The sequence below is a fragment of the Pleurodeles waltl genome, chromosome 1_2, assembly GCF_031143425.1.
Source record: "Pleurodeles waltl isolate 20211129_DDA chromosome 1_2, aPleWal1.hap1.20221129, whole genome shotgun sequence".
Lineage (NCBI taxonomy): Eukaryota > Metazoa > Chordata > Amphibia > Caudata > Salamandridae > Pleurodeles > Pleurodeles waltl.
Genome location: NC_090437.1, coordinates 884,454,843 through 884,477,691, shown reverse-complemented (window position 1 = coordinate 884,477,691; position 22,849 = coordinate 884,454,843). Strand labels below are relative to the sequence as shown.

The 22,849-nt window shown below is 45.2% G+C and overlaps 1 protein-coding gene across 3 annotated transcripts in view; it reads left to right on the top strand.

The window, feature by feature from the left end:
• Positions 1 to 22,233, top strand: part of CASP3 (caspase 3) — a 154,572-nt gene extending 132,339 nt beyond the window's left edge. For all 3 annotated transcript variants that reach the window (XM_069199492.1, XM_069199487.1, XM_069199500.1), the window contains exon 7: positions 20,965 to 22,233. In XM_069199492.1, the coding sequence (XP_069055593.1) occupies positions 20,965 to 21,209 (245 nt within the window). In that variant the 3' untranslated portion in view covers positions 21,210 to 22,233. The remainder of the gene's footprint in view (positions 1 to 20,964) is intronic.
• The last annotated feature ends 616 nt before the right edge of the window (positions 22,234 to 22,849 follow it).

Below are 22,849 nucleotides of genomic sequence, written 5' to 3'. Positions count from 1 at the left end.
TATCCTTATACAGATCAGCATCTGGTCTGTAATTTGTGTTTGTCTCCAGAACACAAAGAAGATACTTGTGAGGCCTGTCGAGCGTTTCGGTCGAGGAAGACGTTAAGAGACCGAACAGCAAGAAGACTACAAATGGCGTCGGCGCCGACAGGACAAAAACACTTGGAAGAGGAAGAAGAAACCTTCTCCATCGAGGATTCAGACTCGGACGAGGTCGATCCCGAACAGACGCCGAAAACCGTGAGTAAGACGTCGATACACAAAACTCACGGAAAAACCACTAAAGCCCAGGGGACGCCACCGCCAGCAGGCCATGGCTTAACCCGAAAAATAGGTGACCGACCATCGGCACCAAAAAAGGGCACGCATGTGTCGAAGGCATCCGACTCCGGTCGAGATACCGGCACAGAGCAGACTCGACCCCGAGACAGCGGGTCAGAGCAATTTCGGCACCGAGAGGGCGGCACCGAGAGATCAGTACGCCGAAGATCAAAAAAGTGTCGTCGGAACCGAAAAAGACTGCCGAAAAGGTTTCCATACCGAAACATCCGGCCTCGGAACCGTTTTCAAGTTCCTACACAGAGGAATAGGGCCTGTCCTCACAAATGCAAGGACATAGATTCGGACAGGAACTAGATTCAATAGAGCCAGATTACACTCAGAGAAGGCTCCACATTCAAAAAGACACAGGGAAGATCAGTACTCTTCCCCCAATTTGAATGAAAAGAAAACTTGCCTTCCAAGAGAAAGACAAGCAGCCACAGGCAAAGGTGGCAATACAAGTAACCCCGCCACCATCTCCACCACGCTCACCACAAGCATCATCGGTAGCCACTCCACCAATGATGCAGTCCCCAACTCATACTGGAATGAGTCAAGATGATCCCAACGCATGGGATCTTTATGATGCGCCGGTATCCGATAACAGCCCAGACTGTTATCCAGCGAGACCGTCACCACCTGAGGACAGTACAGCTTACACACAGGTGGTGTCAAGAGCAGCGGCGTTTCATAATGTCACCCTGCATGCAGAACCTATCGAGGATGACTTTTTATTTAACACACTATCGTCCACACATAGCCAGTACCAGAGTCTCCCTATGCTACCGGGAATGCTGCAACACTCCAAACAGGTGTTTCAGGAGCCTGTGAAGGGCAGGGCCATAACTCCAAGGGTGGAGAAGAAATACAAACCGCCACCAACAGATCCTGTGTACATCATGCAGCAATTAACACCAGACTCTCTGGTAGTAGGGGCAGCTCGCAAGAGAGCGAGCTCACACACCTCAGGAGACGCACCACCTCCAGACAAGGAGAGTCGCAAGTTCGACGCTGCGGGGAAAAGGGTTTCGGCACAAGCAGCCAACCAATGGCGCATTGCCAACTCACAGGCCTTGCTGGCTAGATATGATAGGGCTCATTGGGACGAAATGCAACATTTCATAGAACACTTGCCCAAAGAGTTCCAAAAGAGAGCACAACAAGTGGTGGAGGAAGGACAGAGTATCTCGAACAATCAGATACGCTCAGCAATGGATGCAGCGGACACAGCTGCTAGGACCGTAAATACACCAGTGACCATACGGAGACACGCATGGCTGCGTACATCAGGATTCAAGCCGGAAATACAACAAGCCGTGCTGAATATGCCATTTAACGGACAGCAGTTGTTTGGGCCGGAGGTGGACACTGCTATTGAAAAACTCAAAAAAGACACAGATACGGCCAAAGCCATGGGCGCACTCTACTCCCCACAGAGCAGAGGCACTTTTCGGAAATCACAGTTTCGAGGGGGGTTTCGGGGACAGAGCACAGAACCCTCAACCTCACAAACAAGGCCTACTTATCAGAGTCAATATCAGCGGGGAGGTTTTCGGGGACAATATAGAGGGGGATAGTTCCCAAAAAGTAGAGGGAAGTTCCAGAGTCCCAAAACTCCACAAAATAAACCGTGACTTCAACGTCACAAATCCCCAACACATAACACCAGTGGGGGGGGAGACTAAGCAAGTTCTACAAACACTGGGAAGAAATAAGACATGTGGGTCCTAGCCATTATCCAGCATGGTTATTGCATAGAATTTCTACAATTCCCTCCAAATGTCCCACCGAAAACACACAACATGTCCAAACAACACATGGAACTCTTACAACTGGAGGTCCAAGCGTTGTTGCAAAAAGATGCTATAGAGATAGTACCAATTAATCAAAGAGGAACAGGAGTTTACTCCCTGTACTTTCTCATACCCAAAAAAGACAAAACTCTAAGACCTATATTAGACCTCAGAACACTAAACATCTACATCAAATCAGATCACTTTCACATGGTGACACTGCAAGACGTGATACCACTGCTCAAACAACAAGACTACATGACAACACTAGACCTAAAAGATGCATATTTCCATATACGTATACATCCTTCCCACAGAAAGTACTTAAGGTTTGTATTCTAAGGAGTACATTACCAGTTCAAAGTGTTGCCATTCGGGATAACAACAGCGCCAAGAGTTTTTACAAAATGTCTGGCAGTAGTGGCTGCTCATATCAGGAGGCAGCAAATACATATGTTCCCGTACCTAGATGATTGGTTAATCAAAACCAATACGCAACAACGGTGTTCACAACACACAAAGTATATCATAGAAACCCTTCACAAACTAGGTTTCTCACTCAATTACAACAAGTCACACCTACAACCGTGTCAAATACAACAATACTTAGGAGCAACAAGCAACACAACAAAAGGGATTGCCACTCCAAGTCCACAAAGGGTACAGGCTTTTCAAAACGTCATACAAGCCATGCACCCAAAACAAAAGATACAGGTAAAATTAGTGATGAAACTACTAGGCATGATGTCCTCATGCATAGCCATTGTCCCAAACGCAAGATTGCACATGCGGCGCTTACAACAGTGCCTAGCATCACAATGGTCACAGGCACAGGGTCAACTTCAAGATCTAGTGTTGATAGACCGCCAAACATACACCTCGCTTTAATGGTGGAACACTATAAATTTAAACAAAGGGCGGCCTTTTCAAGACTCAGTGCATCAATACGTAATAACAACGGATGCCTCCATGATAGGGTGGGGAGCACACCTCAACCAACACAGCATCCAAGGACAATCGGACACTCAGCCAAGACAGTTTCACATAAATCACTTAGAACTACTAGCAGTATTTCTAGCGCTGAAGGCATTTCAACCTATAATAACCCACAAACACATTCTTGTCAAAACAGACAACATGACAACGATGTATTATCTGAACAAACAGGGAGGAACACACTTGACACAGTTGTGTCTCCTGGCACAGCAAATATGGTATTGGGCGATTCACAACCACATTCACCTAATAGTGCAATTCATACCTGGAATCCAAAACCAGTTAGCAGACAATCTCTCTCGGGATCACCAACAGATCCACGAATGGGAAATTCATCCCCAAATACTAAAGACTTACTTCCAAAGGTGGGGAACACCGCAAATAGACCTATTTGCAACAAAAGAAAACGCAAAATGCCAAAACTTCGCATCCAGGTACCCACAGGCTCACTCTCAGGGCAATGCGTTATGGATGAGTTGGTCAGGGATATTTGCTTACGCTTTTCCCCCTCTCCCACTCATTTTATATCTAGTAAACAAATTGAGTCAAAACAAACTCAAACTCATACTAATAGCACCAACTTGGGCAAGACAACCTTGGTACACAACACTACTAGACCTCTCAGTAGTGCCCCATATCAAGCTACCAAACAGACCAGATCTGTTAACTCAACACAAACCGATCAGACACCCAAATCCAGCATCGCTGAATCTAGCAATTTGTCTCCTGAAGTCTTAGAATTCGGGCACCTAGACCTTACACAGGAATGTATGGAGGTCATAAAACAAGCTAGGAAACCAACCACAAGACATTGCTATGCAAATAAGTGGAAAAGATTTGTTTATTACTGCCATAATAATCAAATTCAACCATTACACACATCTGCTAAAGACATCGTCAGCTACCTACTACACTTGCAAAAGTCAAAGTTAGCTTTTTCATCCATTAAAATACATCTCACCGCAATTTCAGCTTATCTGCAAACTACACACTCAACTTCATTATTCAGGGTCCCAGTCATAAAAGCATTTATGGAGGGTCTAAAAAGAATTATACCACCAAGAACACCACCAGTTCCTTCGTGGAATCTCAACATTGTCTTAACACGACTTATGGGTCCACATTTTGAACCAATGCACTCATGTGACATACAGTACTTAACATGGAAAGTAGCTTTTCTGATAGCTATCACATCTCTCAGAAGAGTAAGTGAAATACAAGCATTTACTATACAAGAACCCTTTATTCAGATACATAAGCATAAAGTAGTTCTACGAACAAATCCTAAATTCTTACCTAAAGTCATATCACCGTTCCACTTAAATCAAACAGTGGAACTCCCAGTATTCTTTCCAGAACCAGATTCGGTAGCTGAAAGAGCATTACATACATTAAACATTACAAGGGCACTAATTTACTACATAGATAGAACGAAACAAATTCGCAAAACAAAACAATTGTTCGTTGCGTTCCAAAAACCTCATACAGGGAATCCAATATCCAAACAAGGCATTGCCAGTTGGATAGTTAAATGCATTCAAACCCGTTATATAAAAGCAAAAAGAGAACTGCCTATTACACCAAAGGCACACTCAACTAGAAAGAAAGGTGCTACCATGGCCTTTCTCGGAAACATACCAATGACTGAAATATGTAAGGCAGCCACATGGTCTACGCCTCATACATTTACCAAATATTACTGCGTGGATGTGTTAACAACACAGCAAACCACAGTAGGACAAGCAGTATTACAGACTTTATTTCAAACAACTTCAACTCCTACAGGCTGAACCACCGCTTTTGGGGAGATAACTGCTTACTAGTCTATGCACAGCATGTGTATCTGCAGCTACACATGCCATCGAACGGAAAATGTCACTTACCCAGTGTACATCTGTTCGTGGCATGAGACGCTGCAGATTCACATGCGCCCTCCCACCTCCACGGGAGCCTGTAGCTGTTTTTAAGTTGAGAAAAATTAGACTTGTAAATTTGTAAATATATTATTTTTAAACACATTATGTATATACATATTTACTCCATTGCATGGGCACTATTGCTATATACACAACTCCTACCTCACCCTCTGCGGGGAAAACAATCTAAGATGGAGTCGACGCCCATGCGCAATGGAGCGAAAGGGAAGGAGTCCCTCGATCTCGTGACTCGAAAAAGACTTCTTCGAAGAAAAACAACTTGTAACACTCCGAGCCCAACACTAGATGGCGGAATGTGCACAGCATGTGAATCTGCAGCATCTCATGCCATTAACAGATGTACACTGGGTAAGTGACATTTTCCATATATATATATATCTCCCAAACCCCCCACCCCCATGTTTTTCCACCTTTCCCACTTCCTCCATACTTGATATGGAGGCTTTGGCAGACATCCACTCACCCTCATTCTGGTGGCTCTCACGTGGCCCAGACAACCCTTGTTCACAATCATTATAGCGTTGTCTATATTCCCTTGATGCGAAGCTTCCAAAGCAGACAAATATACTCACTCAGCACCTGGATACAGTCAGACACTCTTACCCCAATCAGCTCAACCTAGCAATTTGGCTCCTGAGGTCCAAGAGTGTGGCTACCTTAGTCTACCTGCTAGATACTTGTCCATCCTCAAGAGGCTCGCTACCCCACTACTCCAACCTGCTGTGCAGCAAAGTGGAATAGGTTGCTTAACTATTGCCTAACCAAACATATCGATCCACTCAAGCCAGCAGTGCAAGACATCATCTGCTACCTGTTTCATTGCAATGCTTAGGTCTGACTAGCACTTCCATTTGTTCGCATTTGGCTGTAGTAGCGCATACATACATACATACATAACAGGAAACACTCTTCATTACTCAGAGTTCCTGTCATTAAAGCCTTTATGGGGGGACTAAAAAGGGTCCCCTAGACCCCACAGCCCGGTTTCCTCTAGGCTGTCTTGGAATGTCAGTGTAGCCCTCAGTAGGCTCATGGGATCTCCCTTTAAGTCATTTTGTGCAGGCCTTCTCCCGTTTCTGTCATGGGAGGCAGCATTACTAGTCACTATCACTTCCATTAGGCATGTGAATGAAATCCAAGCTCTTCCAATAGAAGAGCCTTTTTTAAGGCCCACTCTGACCAAATAGTACTTAAACTAACCCAAAATGTCTGCCCAATGTGGTCTCCCCTTTTCACCTCATCAAGACACTTGGTGTTCTTCCCACAGCTGCCTTCATAGCAGAGAGAACCCATCACACATTAGACATTAAGAAAAAACTATTTTGTAAAGCGCAACAGTTTTGTGTCAGCTACACTGCCACACAAAGGCAGTGCCATTTCAAAACCAGGGATAGCTTGCTGGATAGGCAAATGCATTCAGGTATGCTACGCCAAGGCCAAAAGACCGCACCCTGCTTCCGCTAGGCTACATTTTACACACAAGAATGTGGCCTCTGTGGCCTTTTGTGTAGCATCCAAATAGCTGATTTCTGTAGGCAACTACCTGGTCCACACCAAACATGTTCACCAAACACTATTGTGTAGATGTACTAGCATGTTATGCTCAACTGGGTCAGGCTGTACCATGTACCCCTTTCCAGTCCTCTGCAACATCGTCTGTCTAACCACCGCTTAGGGGAGAACTGCTTTACAGTGTGTGCAGAGCATGTGTAGCTATATATGCCATGAATGGAGAATGTTACTTCTGTTTGTGGCATGTAGTGCTGTATATGCCCTTGCACTTACCCACCGCCCCAGAAGCCTTTAGTTGTTACTCTACTTTTCTTTTCATCATTCAATCACATGGCCCTCTTCTGTCACTGTATGCTGCATTTCCATCCTCACCCGCTGCGCAGGAAAGCAATCTAACTATGGTGTTGATGCCCATGCCCATTATCAGTCCTAGGAGGAGTCACTATACCTCGTGACTCGAAAGACTTCTCTGTAGAACAAAAACGTTGTACAGATCCAAGCCCAACAATAGATGCAGAGCAGGTGAATCTACAGCACTACATGCAGCAAACAGATGCTTCCTGGGTAAGTAACAGTCTCCTTTTCCTCGTTTAATGCTGGGCTGTTATATACGCATGTTCTTTGAAACATGTCTAGTGATATCTTGCCAGCTGTCCCTGGTGAATGTAGGATTGCCTTTGCTTAAACAGCTCAGGATGGATATGGTGCTGCCAAGTATGTGAGGATTGGCCTTGACACAACCGACTGTGTGGCTGTGTGATTTGCACCTGTATCATGATCAGGCATCATGCCTGGATGTGGGCTATTGGGTTTTTTAGTAAGTTCCAGGCATCGGTAATGGACATGCCCTTCTATGGATCCATATTCTTTGGAGAAAAGGTGAACTCTGAAGCAGATCCTTCTAAAGACAGATGCATTACGGCAGAGGCTATTTGCATGTTTAAGCCTATTGACAACAGCTGCCCTCACAACCAGATTCAGCAGGCGGGGTAGACTTTTCTTGGCTAAAGAGAATGTGGTGGGGTGGCTGGGGCCGTACATACCACTAAGAGCACCAATCTTCTATCTCCTGTTCACCCACAGCAGCAGCCTCCAAACTGCTTTTGTTTACCCTTACAGGGCAATTCACAGTCAGCTGGGGGAAGGAATAGATTTTACCTAGCCAACTGTTAATCACTCACTTCAGATTGGTGGGTGCTGCCTATTGTTCTAAAATAATGTGCCGTACAATTCCCATCTTGCCCTCTTTGGATCCTGCTTGTTCTTGTTCAAGTTTTGGCCGATCATGCTGCCACCCTTTTACAGGAAATAGTTTCTAATGGCCCATGGGGACCAACGAGAGGGAACTGTATTTGGAAGTGGTCAATAGGTTTTACTACGGTTACTTCCTAACGCCCAAGAAAGTTGAAGTGCGGAGTCAAATTTTGGTCTTCGTCCTCTGAATATGTTTGATTTTATTATGGTTTTTGGACAGATTTGATTTACCTAAGCTTTGTGACTTTGACGATGATTGGTCACAAGAGATTGTCTTCTAGAGCGTGTGCACACCCTCGACTTCTTCAACTTCCTTCAGGGATTTGTGACCGCAAGATTGGCTTTGAGGCTGCGGATGGCCTTTCAGTTCATTTTCACGCAGCAGTCCTACGACGCCAAGTTGTGCTTGGAGCCGTATCACCAGTGGCAGACTTCATGGGTGTCTGCTGTTGGCGTTGGGCAGTTACTATCTATACACTTTTTGAACCCTGTAGCACACTGGGTAAGTTTTTAGAAATTCTCTCAGGTTACAGGATTCATTTGAGCTCTTGATCCAAATCAGAAGGTGCAGAATGGAAGGAACCGACATCAGCACGGAGGTGGCGTATGTATAGTGGTCTTTGACGTCCCATCCGGAGAAAAACAGATCCAGCACTGTGCTGCCCAGCGCCACCTACTGGCGCGCAAGAGAATTGTTATTGGAAATTCTCTGTATCCAGTCTGGCACATGGGGTATTCACAAAGAGAGGAATCTGCGGTTAGTATCAACCAGAAAAGGCATTGCCAAAGATTAATAACCTGTTCTTCATGTGCCTACCTTCCAGTCCCACAGACCCTACCCTTAGTATGTAGTAGGTTTGGAGTACTTTCAACTTGCCTTTCTATCCTTCAGTCCTACCTCTGCCTCTATGTTCGTTTACAAAGATTACGGTGGTCACGGTCTACCTGTACATGTCAGGGATACATGTATTCCCGTACATCAATGACTGACTGCCCAAAACGACGATCTCCCTTACTCCATCCCTCGGCTTTTCCATCAAGGAGCCAAAGTCCCATCTGACTCATACACACAGGATTATCTTCATAGGGACATCCTGGACACACTGGTGTTCAAAACCTTCTGTTGGGACGGAAAAGTCCTCCACTTGATGACGGACATGCACTCCTTCCCTGAGTGCCCAGCTGCAATGATGTCTCTATCCTTGGCACACATTTATGGTCATAGGCAACCACAGATCATGCGTGTGCATCATGAATTAGGCCCATTTCATGGATTGCTGTCTTGTTAGACCGGAAGGTGGGGGGATCCCAAAGCACCACCCTCCCAGTTAACTAGCATGGGCGTGGTTGTGGAAGCAAACCAAGTTTTTGTAAATGGCCTTTTTACCTGTGTCACAAGATTGTGGCTTACCACTGCTGTGTGCTTAATTCACCTTGGGCCTACATCATGGTAGTATTCAGCACTGGGCAGCACACATGAATTTGCATGTGCCTGCGCTGTATATGTCTGCCTGTGAGTGGTACAGTACATGGAGGCCTGTGGATTCCAGTTCGAAAACCTAGTGCCTTGGAAAGGCATGTGGAGGGGCCCAACTTGACATATTATTGGACTGATACATTCCAGAGTGCTAGGTGGGGAACACATTGGAGGCTCTCCTGTGCACTTAAGCAAGGCCCTTGGGCTCTGGAAGGGTCACTGGTCAGTTGTGACTGGGCATATCTCAGGAAGAGGATGGGGTGGATGGTAGAGACATTGCAGAGAGAGGAAATTATAACAAGCAGGTTGGGGGCTTTTGTAATCTTTTGTTAAACATAGATCAGTGATCAGTGAGGCTGATATCACATACGGTCCTTAAGTCACTCCCATGGCCTGTGTTGTTGGACTGTCAAACTTGGAGATGCTGCTGCTTTGACAAACTGCTTCCTGGATAAAGTACAGGACACTTCAAAGGAGGTGATGTTCGCCACACCACACAAAGTTCAAAGGGCAAGACACTGAATCACATCTGCGTCGGGAAATAGATTATAAAAAGAGGAACTTGAGTCTCTTAAATTGTCAGCCATCATTCAGAGTGTCGCTGTACATCAACATGGAGGAACTCAGTAAGACTGCCTGTTGTGACCTGGACTGTGAAGTGAGGTCTGCCAGTCTAGTGTACCTGCTGAGTAAGAGGACATTACCCAGAAGGACCAAGGGAGGACTAAAACCAATTGACAAACCCCAGGAGATGCCTGCAAAGTCCAGAGGACTCTCTGAGGAGGAAGAGTTCACCTAGCGGGAGCAAGGTCCAGTGTGAGTCCTGTCGAGTGGACCTTGTGAGCGAAATATGAGGTTTACAGTCCAGATAAGCTGTCACTCCGATTGGGCTGTTGCCGTTTACCACCTAAAGTCAGCAAGCTCATATGCCAGGGGAGGCTGCCTTGAAAATCAGTACTGTAGAGACGATTGGGCTGTTGCCTATGGGCAGCCCAAAGCCAGCGACGTCAGATACCAGAGGGGGCTGCCGTAAAGATCACTAGTTGCACCAAGTGGACCATTTGCGACCCTGCATGTCAGAAGAGCCCGTCGTGAAAATCAGTACTGCTTCATTGACCAGGCGTTGCCTGTATGCTGCCTGAAATAGTCATCCTCGTATACCAGGGAGGACCATTGTGAACAGCAAGCAAGCAACCAGAGTGCCTAATTGAGCATCAGAAAAGTAGTAGCTGCTCAAGACCTACCGTTGGGATCAGAGAAACTTACTGTACTACCAGAGGTGACATGTCGATGCCCACCGGTTTTATCTGCAGGAACGAGACTACCACTCCTGGCCGTCATCCACTGTATTCTACTGTGATGCGAGGCAACTCCGAGGCAACTCAAGACCTGGCTCTTCGAGCAGCAGTAACCCCATCCCCCTAGCGCCTTGAGACCCTCACGGGTGAGTAGCGCGCTCTATAAATGTTTATGATTTGATTTGATTTTGATATTTGTTAGAAAAGTAGGACTCTGGATCCTACCCAAACAACGGTAGAGTGCTGGACTTACAAAGACTGTATATTATTTGTGTGTGCCGTATTTCACTTTGTGTTCATGTTTTACTTGTATCCTAAAGGTGAGTATCTGGATGGACATTTATTCTTATGGTTGCTGGATGTAATTTGAGTCTTGTGTCCTTGTAAACCGTGCACCTAAGTTTTTCCCACCCACATTGAGAAGACTTGGACTTCTTGACCCGTGCTGCTGCTAAGAGAAAGGTATTAAAGGTTTATACTTGGCCCAATTTCTAAGATCCCATAGCATGCTGGCCTCTGGGACATAAGAACTAAAAGGCCTCAATCTCCATGTTAGGGCCCAGTAGCTCCTGCTTGACCTGTGTCCCTCTGCAAATAGGTTCTGACATCTTCCCATTCCCGCAATTAACCCAGGACATTCATGGCATAATGTTGATGGTTTGAGCTCAATCCAGGGTAGCAGTGAGGTCAGTTCATAGGCTTGTTGTGTACTCCTGGTTCCTTGTGCTCGCTGTGACAAGAAATCCTGCATTTTCTATGGCTGCAGCAATAAGGCTCTCTTTTGGTCAATATCTGCATCTTGACAGACACAGCCTGGGACCTTCAGTGGTGACAAGAGAACACCAGCTTATCGTGCAGCAGTCTGTTCCCCACTCCCCGACTAGAGATAATAGTAGTGATGCATGAATTGTCTTTGAGTAGTGGTGGTTACTATGGAGAGATGGCACTCATGGGGACAATGGTACCCAAGGGAATAAAGGCTCCAGATCAGCCTCCTGGAGCTTTGCTTCAACTGAACGGCTTTGAAAACTTTTCTCTCATCCATTATGGGAAGGTCTGTGCAGATCCTGATGAATGACCTGGCTTCCATGTGGTGCTGCAACAAACAGGGCAGAGTGGGGTCTTGGATCTTGTGTCAGAAGGTACTGCTCCTTTGGACATGGCTGGGCCACTGTGGGAATCTCCCTTACAGCCAAACATCTAACAGATTCCTTAGGTTCCTGGGCCGGTGAGCTCAGCAGGTGTCATCTGGCAGACCACAAAGGGCTTAATCACTCCAGAGTGGCTCAGGATACTTTCGAACAGTAAAGCATGCCCTAACTGGAACGTTTAACCACTGCCGAAAACATGCAGTGTTGAGATGGCTACTCAGTGGAGTTCCCACCAATAGGGTCCCTAGGGAATACATTCCCCCTGCAATTAATAGTTGGCCTTCTGTATGCATTTCCACCACTGACCTTCCTCAAGTTCTGAGGAAGGTTAGGTCAAATTGAGCTGAAGTAATTTTGACAGCTCAAGATTGGGTTAGGAGATTATGGTTCCCAGATCAATTGAGCACTTGCTCTCCGCTCCATCTGCCTCTCCAGGTGGACATCCTATGTCAGCAAGTCTCCAAACAGTTTGGCCCACTCCAATCCAAAATAAGGTGTCCCACTCCAGTCCAAAATAATCTGCCCCACTCCAATCCAAAACAATCTTGCCCACTCCAGTCTGCCCCTCTCATTTCAAGATAATCTGTCCCAACTCCAGGTGGACATCCTATGTCAGCAAGTCTCCAGGCTCATTCACTTGAATCTCCACAATTTTTACCTTCATGCTCGGAGATTGAGCAGTGACAACTGCACAGTTTCGACTCACCTGGTGAAGTAGTGGGTTCCTATCAACTAATTCCTTATAAAGGAAAAGTTGGGAAATGTTTGTGGCCTGCTGTGAAGACCATTAGCTTGATCTCCTAAAGGTCAGATTATCAGATGTTCTTTTTGTTTTATCTTTGGCCCAGCAAGGTTTGTTGGTGGTCCAGTTAAAGGTTTTTGTTTTTTTTGTTTTTTTAGCCTCTCAGGATTTTCATGTTTGCCTGACATACCTTCTTTATTCAAGTTACCGCCAAGGCTCTTCATTATGCCTCATGGGACCTTAACTTGGTCATTTCTTTTTATGATGTGCATGTCATTCAAACCCATGCCCAGTTGCTCTCAAGGCACTTCACCATCATGAAGGCTTTTAGGTTTCACCTGCACAGCTTGCAAAGTTCTTGTTATTTAAAACAAAAAGAAAATCTTAAAAGGGGCTTAGAACCCACCCATTGCTTATCTGAACTTACCATTTGTTGATTACAACGTCGCTCAGATGTATTTGTTTCTCATTGGATAGCACGTCTGCTTTCACTTCCTGCTGTCTGCATTTGCTATCCCATGCCATTCCTGGAGCTTGGACCAAGTACACATTCTGGTCACTGGTGGCTGGCTCATTCACTCCGCCTGTACCTTTTTTTTTTTTTAGGGTCGAGTCTGCAAAACTGTTATTAACTAAAAAAGGGATTGGAGCCCGTCCATTGCTTACCATTTGTTGGCTTGCTTGGCAGTCTTCTTCACTTGTAATTCATCACTGCAGGCCAAGCATCATTTCTGTTCCTGTTTGTGGAGTAGGGTCCAAGCACTGATTGATTCAACTTAATCAGTACCTGTCTGCTGCCCCCGATGTGATTGTGATACAGTCGGCATGTGGCTGACAAAAATGTGCTCAGCAGGGCAAACAAAACTGCAAACTTTTATTTTTTACAGTTAACTCTTTTCTTTTATTTTGCCAAGTCTTTTCTTGCATTGCACTGATGTTTTGATTCATGCTTGTGGGCTCTGTTCTCAAAATATGATGCTTATTTTGTTTTAAATATTGCAAAGCAACATTGTTTCTTTCTTATGTGTAATTTCAGAAAATATGCTATAACACATACTCGTCCAGTACACCCCAATCCACCCCACACCAGTCCAGTATGTCCCACTCCGATCCACCTCACGTAATCCATTGACCCCACACCAATCCAGTGCAACACTCCAAACCAAACCACTCATGCCAATCCACCACACTCAAGTCATCCCAACCCACCCACTCCAATAAAAAACAATATGCTCCACTCCGTTCCCAAATAGGCTGTCCGACTCTTATCTGCCCCTTTTCAATCCAAAACAATGCGCCCCACTCCAATCTGGTCCACTCCAGTCCGAAACAATCTGCCCCACTTCAATACAGTCTGCCTCACACTATCCTGGCCCACTCTAATCTAAAACAATCTGCCCCTCTCCAATATTTCCCACTCCAATCCAAAATAATGTGTCCTTCTCCATTCCAAAATAATGTGCCCCACTCCAATCTCAAAAAATCTTCCCCACTGCAATCCAAAACAATCTGCCCCACTCCAGTCTGCCCCTCTCATTTCAAAATAATCTGTCCCAACTCCAATCCAAAATAATCTTCCCCATTCCACTCCAATCCAGGACAACCAGCCCCTCTCCAATCTATCCCAATCCAAAACAATCTGCCCCACTCCAATCCAAAACAATCTGCCCCACTCCAGCTCGCCCCACTCCAATCCAAACCAACCTGTCCCACCTCAATCCAAAACAATCTGCCCCACGCTAATCCAAAGCAAACTATCCCACTCCAATCTAAAACAATCTGCTCCACTCCAATCCAGAACAGTCCACACCACTCCAAACGCCCCACTCTTATCCAAAACAATCTGCCCCAGTCTAATCCAAAACAGTCTGCTCCAATCCAGAACAATCTACCTCACTCCAGTCTGCCCCACTGCAATCTCAAATCTGCCGCTCTCCAATCTGCCCCACCCAAATCCAAAACAGTCTGCCTTACTGCAGCCTGCCTATTCCAAACTAAACAATCTCACTCCAGTTTGCAACATGCCAATCTAATCCACCTCATCCCAGTCCAATCCACCCTACTCCATCCCATTTCAACCCACTCCAATCCAATACAGCCCAATTCAATATATACACAACTCTAATCCACCCAGCTCCAGCCCAGTCCACCCCTCTCCAGTCCATTCCAACCCACCCCACACCAATCCAATCAGTTACAATCCAGCCGTCTCCATTCCAACCCACCCCATTCATCTCCAATCCACCCCACTCCAATCTGTCCCACTCAGTCCATTTCACCTTAATTCATCCCACTCCAGCCCACCTCACGCCAATTCATTCCACTCCAAAAATCCACCCCACTCCAGTCCAATCCACCACATTCCACTGCACTCCAGTCAAATCCAGTCCACTCTACCCCAGTCCAATCCACCCCAGTGTATTCGACCCCAATCCAGTCCACCCATCCCAATCCAGTCCACCCATCCCATCCCAATCCAGCCACCCTAATCCAATCCACCCCATCCAAGCCCAGTCCATCCCACTCAGTCCATCCACCTCATTCAATCTAATCCACCTCACTCCGATCCGATCTATAGCACTCCATTTCATCCCACCCCACTCTAGACCACATCACCCCACCGAATCCACCACCCCACTAAATCCAGTCGGCCCCACTCCCATCCACCCCACCCCATTTCGATCAACCTACTCCAATCCAATCCACCCCACTCTAATCCAATCCACCCACCCCAACTCTAGTCCATTCTACCCACTCCAGTCCACCACTCTCCAATCCAGTGAATCCAATCCACCCCACTCCTCCTCACTCCAGTTCAATCTAAGCCACCCCACTCCAGTCCACCCCCTTGAATTCACCCAATCCACTCCACCCCGTACCAGACCTATTACTCCAGTTTAGTCCACCTACCCCAATCCTGTATAATGTGCCCCAATCCAATTCGCCTCACCCCATTCCAATACACCTCATCCAGTCCACCCACTCCAGTCCACCCCAGTCTACCCAATACACCCCACCCCAATCCAATCCACCATATTCTACTCCAATCCAGTCCACCATACTACCTCAATCCATTCAACCCCACCCCACTCCACCCTATACCATCCCACGTCATTCCACACTGCACTTCACAGTACTGTATTCCACTCTACGACACCCTGCTCCAACAAATCCACTCAACAGGACTACTCCCCCACTCCACAACACTAACGTTTAGCCACGCTGAACAGCAGCCATATTGGTGTACAACAAGGCAAAAACACATTGCCAGCCCAATAGCTCTTGTATAGGTGAGACCTATTGGCTTTGCCAGTGCTAGTTTTATTTACTGAACAAGCATACCATCTGCACTCCCACCCTCCTTCCACACTCTGCTGTGTTTTCACTTCTAGACATGCACCCCCATACTTGTGGGCTTCGGTCATGCCTAAGCTCCGAGAGCAATGACTGGAATGACTGGTTATTCGTGTTAGCGTTGCAACGTGTGTGCTACCGTGATTTCCTCCTGAGCAGCCTATTGAAAGCAGGACCAGTGTGTGCAGCCTCTCCCTACTGTGGTGGTCACCCAGCCGTAAATTTCATAGACCGTCCGTTATTAATGGCTCAAGTCTGTTGTTTTTTTTTTTTTTTTTGTAAACATACTTTTATTGCAGTTTCAGGTAACTAACACTCATGCAATCACAGTACGATACAGCTTTTTTCACCCGTTTTCTGTTCCAATCCAGTGATTCAACTCGATCCATACATACCGGGGCCCCTACTACACTGGGACCCTATAAACTCACCAAGCTTCCAAACCCACTCCGCAACTTCTCCCTCCCCCACTTAGTGAGTACATTTTTGTGATGCGGTATTAGTCTTGTGCGTTGGGGTCGGATATATAGTGCCTCTCCTCATGTGTGATGTTGCAGGTTCCCCGTAAGTAAGGGTGTCTGCTATCAATTAAGGTGTGGCTGGGGTCGGTTAGTCCATTATCCAGCCAAGGAGTCAGTTCAGTCAGGGTCTCCCCTTCCATGGCCTCCATCACTCCATCCCATCCTCATGCTATTTCTGGTGGTCTCATCCCTCTCTTGGCCTCTCTGAGAAGAACATCCCCCTCGCATCTAGCCCATTTTTTCAATTCCCTTTTCCATTGGGATATCCTTGGGCCCATTGGATTTTCCAAGGTCATTGCAATTTCCCTCTTTGCCAGCACATAAACTGGATCCTGAAATCTTCCAGTGACTTCTGTCTTGGATGTATGTGGGAGCCACCCGAGTAAGCAATGGCCTATTGTGCAGGGGGCCTCCTTGTCTATCACTCTTGCCACTGATTGGGTCACCTCCCCCCAAAACGACCCTATATGTGGGCACTCCCAAAACATGTGCTTGAACTCTACTCCAGAGTCCACACTTAGGACATTTCGTTCCATCCGTTCCAAAGCGCTTGTTAATCTGGCCAGGGGTTAAATAAACTTGATGCAGCACATAAAAGTTAATAAGCTTAAATCCAGCGTTTCTAGTCATCCTGGGAAAGCCTGCCAGTATTTGCTCCCATGCTTTGTCAGGAATATCAGTGCCCACATCTCTCTACCATTTAAGTTGGGTCAGTTGGAGGGTCTTATCTGCCCGTATTCTACCATATAAATTTGTCACTGCCTTCAGCTTACCTATGGAGGCCGCCAAGTAGGTACAGGTTGTCTGTGTTGGGGGTTCTCCCAATCCCTCTCGCCAGTGCCACCGAATACCAGCAGTGATAGAGCTATAGAGTAGAAAATGACCCCCGCTCTGAGGTCTTCAAAAAACAAGGTTCCCAATGTCTGAACCCCTGCCGCAACCCAGGACTGGAGCCCCTTCCAGTCACTCCTATGCAGTAATGCCAGTATGGACCGCAGAGGCAGATCCGTAAAGTAGGGGGTCTTTATCTTAAATTTACGTAAACAGCTTGTCCAGCATTGGATCAAGATTTTCAATTCAGGAGAGTCCCCCGCTCTGCCTCCTCGACTCCCCAATTAATGGCTCAAGTCTGTTGTCCGTGATTAGCTCTTTTACAGAAGCCTTTTGTCTGTAATTTTTAATAATCGTTGAGAGCAGTGGCAGGTCTGGGGCCAATCACACATTTCACCAGCCATGCCTTGCCCACTGCTGAGACTAGAAAAGAAAGGGACCAGGACCACCTAGAGCTGTTCCCCTGCAAGATGTCTCGGAGCTCTGCAGCACACAGTACAGGTTTTTCTTCTGTAGGACCAGTGTGGAACCTGTGGTCCTGAATGGGTGCAATACGGATGGTGTTGGGGAGTTGGGTGTTATATAACTTTTAGGTTGGCCTTTCTCTTAAATATTATGCAAACTCCTTACATGAAAAATAAATGCAAGATAAATTAATCTGTATGAAATACAGTGTTAAAGTAGAAAAGCTAAGTTGGTTAACATTATCAGATGTTTTTGTGCGTAACTGGAGGGTCACTTATTTAAATCCTCTTTGGAGAGAAGGTGCCAACCTCCTTGCGCCTCTCTCACTATCTGTGTATATAGATATCTACCTATACAGGCAGATAGATATATTATTTATATCCCTCTCTCTCTCTCTTTTCTCGCAATCATTTCTCCCTTATGTTCAGAGTCTTTGCCTGCCCTCTCTTCTTTCACACCCTTTCTCTATCCTGTTTCAGACACCCTTTTTCTGTGCCTTTTCAACCCTTTCATTAGCTGTCTCTTTGTCCTAGGACACTCTTCAACCCTACTCAGATGGCAGGAGTCGCAGGGACAGCCAATTGTAATGCCAAAGTTCTACATAAGGTGCCTTAATACCTGTCCGGTGACAGGGCGCTATGTAAAAACGTCAAGAAATTAAAAATAAAGTGCTACTAGGACCCTCTTGTCCATCAGCCCGTAACGTCTTACTGTCCTCTGTGCACACCTGACTTTGGACATAACCACATGCTGACTGGAAAAACAAGGTGCTCTTTGCAGTGAATACTGAAATTCAGCCTTGTACCTGAGCAGGATTGGCGTTATTTTATGAGCATCTGTGTTGACGAAAGGGCCAGGGGTTACGTATCCCAGCATACTCACATGTATACTATGAAACTTGCACTGTCACACTCAGCATGCTTTTGCAGTGGTGGTGAGACAATCTGGGCGTGAGAGCTGTAAATGTTGCATCGTGGGGTAAGCACCATCACACCCAACACTGACACCCAGTGCTCTCTCACTAGGAGTGCTCTTACAGCAAAATCACTTTTGGACATCCAACACTTTCACAAATAAGAGCGCTTTGCCACCCAACACTTTTGCCAAACCATCACTCTACAAAGTCTACACTTCCTCACATTCCACATGCTCACAACAACTACACTATCTGACACACTTTCACAACGCCATTGCTCTCCCACACCGAGCACACTCGCAACACCTGAACTCTCTGGCACTTAGCTTCTCTTGGGAGCAAATATTTTGGTAACTCTGCCAACTAGGATAGAAAATAAACCTTTATAAACAAACAAATAAGGTAGTAATGGCATTGTATACGAACACTAAGCCACGTTTAGCAAGAGTGTTGCTTCTGGCACAATCATTTAAGGTGCAGGGGTAGAATTGTGACAGCTGTCTGTGACGTCAACGTCCAAATTCTTCTCGGAGTGTATGTGCTTACTATGTGGTTGCTATTTTTTTCGCCTTTAAATAGGTCCATCTATGTGCAGATGTCTGCTCACTACTCCTATGTGATACACAAACCGAAGGACATGAACCTATTTTGACTTTTACCTCCATCGGTCATCGAATTTGAGTTAGCGCTACCTTCTTAGATGTGTCTGTAGAATTAATCTTTTGTCCTGAATTGTGACAGTCACTGCCCTGAATTTGCCTTCGTGCCTGGTGGTCACCCTACTCCCTACGCAGTAGAGGATGTGGGTTTTGTGACGGGGACTCTGTCAGCAGGGATAGTCTACATATGGTGCTTTAAACATTGCTGTTAGGTTTTTATTTTAACACGTTCACGTGCGTTACCATCGCCCATTACATGTGCTGGCAGATACTTAGGATCATTTCTAGCAAGGCAGCTGTGCTTGTGTTAGGAAGCGCGAGCTCCATGCCGAGCTGTGCCCTCGTTGCACTTTGTTGAAAATGCTGCGTGATAACAATGGGAGAATCGTTATCTCCCATGGAGTAAGGCCCTACACGAGGCAACGTGGTGCTGTTGTAGTAGCTGGGGTGAGTGGAAGAAAGGCTTTACAAGGGAGAAAGGATGTAGTCATTCAAATATTAAAAGTCCCTCACATGAGCTGCATCCACATGTTTTTTTCTTGGTGCACTGATCCGGGTCTAGGCTTGAGAGCACATATATACATCGGGCCCTTATTGGAATCACTTCTGCGTGCCATGTAAATGAGGTGCAAGCACCATCAGTATAAGCTCCTTACTACATTTTATTTTCTAACAAATTGGTGCTGAGACCCCAAGCTTAGTTTCTTGCATTGAGAGGGTCCACCAGCTTGATCCAAGGAGAACCCTTAGTTTTTGCCTAGAGTGCACACTGGAATACCTTGTAGACGAGCAGCTCACTGTGGGTTTTTCTGGCAGTAAGAAGCAAAAGGTAGTGCAGAAATGGACCCTGTCCAGTTGAATTGTCCTGTGCTTGAAGACATGCTATATCTTGGTCCCCTGAGGGCCTGAGAGTTAATTCCATTTGACCTAAAGCTGCCTTAACAGCATTAAGGAGGGATGTGCCTATCCTAGACACCTGGCAGGCTGATACATGAGTGTCCATGCTCACTTTAATTAAGTACTACTGCCTAGAGAGTCATGTCTGCAGAAGGTCATTTTGCGTGCTCAGTCCAGCATGACGTTTTCGAGTAAATCCACTCTTCAGTCCCTGTTATTTTTATAGATTTGGTGCTTAGGTATCTCTTCTAAAGGAGAAGAATTTGCGGTTGGAAGTGCTATCAGAAGACCTTGTCTTCGCCAATGCTCTATCTAGTGGATAATCTGTTTCACAGCAGATGCCTCAATGCCATCCCACATTCCAGTTCGTTGGAGTGAACACTTGTACCTGTTAAAAGGGTCCCACATTAGTTTCAGCACAGTCATTTGAATTTGTCCTGATTGAGCCATGTCAAAGGGCACAGAGGAGTTCAAAACAAAACTGACAGCGCACAGAGGTGGTGCCTATATATGGCTCAATGCCATCACGTCTGGGCAGCACAAGACTATCACAGAGTCCAAGGCACCACCTGCTAGTGGCACCGAAACAGTAGCTTTTGAAAACCTAGATCCAGCCAAATGCCTGAGATTATTTTAAAGGGGAGGAATCTGCAGTCAGAGTATCTAACAGAAAGTGCATTACCGAAGGTAAGTAACTTGTTCTTGGCATCTATTTTTGAAAAATAACCATCAAGGTCAAAATATGGAACTAGAATGTGTTACACCGCTACTATTAAATGTATATTAAACATGTTTTGTAAATTCAGTGCAAATAAATGCTTGTCCTTTAACTCATTTCAGGGTACTACTCCTGGAGGAATACAATGAATGGCTCCTGGTTCGTTCAGTCCCTCTGTGAAATGCTTAAGAAGTATGGCGACACCCTTGAGATCATGAACCTCTTGACTCGCGTAAATCGTAAAGTGGCCTATGTGTTTGAATCTTCCTCCAATATACCAAACTTTGATGGAAAGAAGCAAGTCCCTTGCATTGTCTCAATGCTTACAAAGGAATTCTATTTCAGTCCGAAGAATCATAGTTTATGAATAGAACCCTTTGGAACAGAAAATTGAGTCTAAGTTTAAACCTTAATTTTGGTTAAGAGTTGAACTTGGTCCACATTCCTAAAATGTGACCTACTTTTTACACCCATTTTACTTGATATATATGAACGGAAAATGTATTTGTTATGCCTGTAGTGTATATGATAAATACAATGAAAAACAATATAATTACAGTGTCACTTCACGCTGATACTGTGGGAAGGGGATTTTCAATGGGGTCCTAAATCAGATTACGGAACTGTCCACTCGGGAGTGTGTTTGCAGTAAACAAATACTGCGTACAAGCGCTGCAGGCGTAAAAGAATTTCATTATTGTAAAATACGAGGACCTGGGGAGACATTAATGATTTGTGCTATCATCTTTAATATGAAGAGATTTTTAATGATATATACAACCCAATGGCTGTATATGATGCATGTTATTGTACTGTTAGCCTATATCAATTTCAAAATAATTTAGAATAGTGTAAATATGTGTGCCTTTTATTATAAATTGTATTGTATAATGGTTTGAGATTGTAGTATCCTTGTTTGTATGACCCCCTTTAATTTCTTAAATGGAAAAATAATGTCCTTCCAACCACTTTTTATTTTGGTGTTAAGACAATCTCCTTCTTTCTCTTCTTGGCATTAAAGCACACCAGTTTCTCATTTTGACGCCCAGTTTGAATTGCTTTTTTAAATCGGACGCGCTGAAAATAAAATGCCAAGATAGTACTACACATTACCTTTAACAGTCTTGCAAACCTCCTCTTTAGATTACATTGAAACATTGTGTTCCAAGGATGGAAGCAGCCTAATTCAGGAGCATCTGACAAAAGATTACATTGGGGCCAACAAGCCTCCCCCACCTAAGCCTCAGAAAAACCATCTTGCCTTAAACATAATTCCTGTACCCAGACTTATAGGTATAATTGCACTTCGAATAAGATATAGCCACAGAAATTATTAATCCTCCTAATGATTTTGGACTTGTAACTACATTAAAGCTGTTGCATTAAATGAATCTTTTGAGTTTGTTTTATTGACTGTGAGGCATTTTAATTCAAACGTAGAGATGATTCAAAAGCAGAGGGAAATCCACATCGGTAGATCTACTTCTGTAAATGAAAAACAAATAATCTTGAACTTAGGCAATGTGGTAAAACTTTTTGTATATGACAGTTGATTAAATCAGTGTTGTTCTTCGTTTTCAAATAAGAAATCATCAGCAGACCATTGCAGCTACATAATGAGCATTGGCAAAGCCCGTTGGTCTCGCCTTTGGGACCTGTTGGCTTGACCAATGGTTTATTTTAAGTGATGATGCGTAGCATCTTGGATGCCGTGTAACATGGATAGTAAACAGGGGGAAACCTCTAAACAGCTACCTGCGGAATTATGTTTGTTCACATCAATAAAATGAAGGAAACAGATTTTTTGTCTCTTTAATGATCCGAGTTAGATCAGTAAGCAGAAAACAATAATGTGAACGGGTGGTGTGGGAGCATGGTTAGAGGAAAAAGGCCAGTGTGGTGGTGGTGGTGGAATGGGGGGGATAAATAACAAGAGAGCTCACTGTGGAATTAAAGCACACAAGAGAGCGTCTTAAAGGGCAAAGTGGTATAAAAGCAAAAGCATGC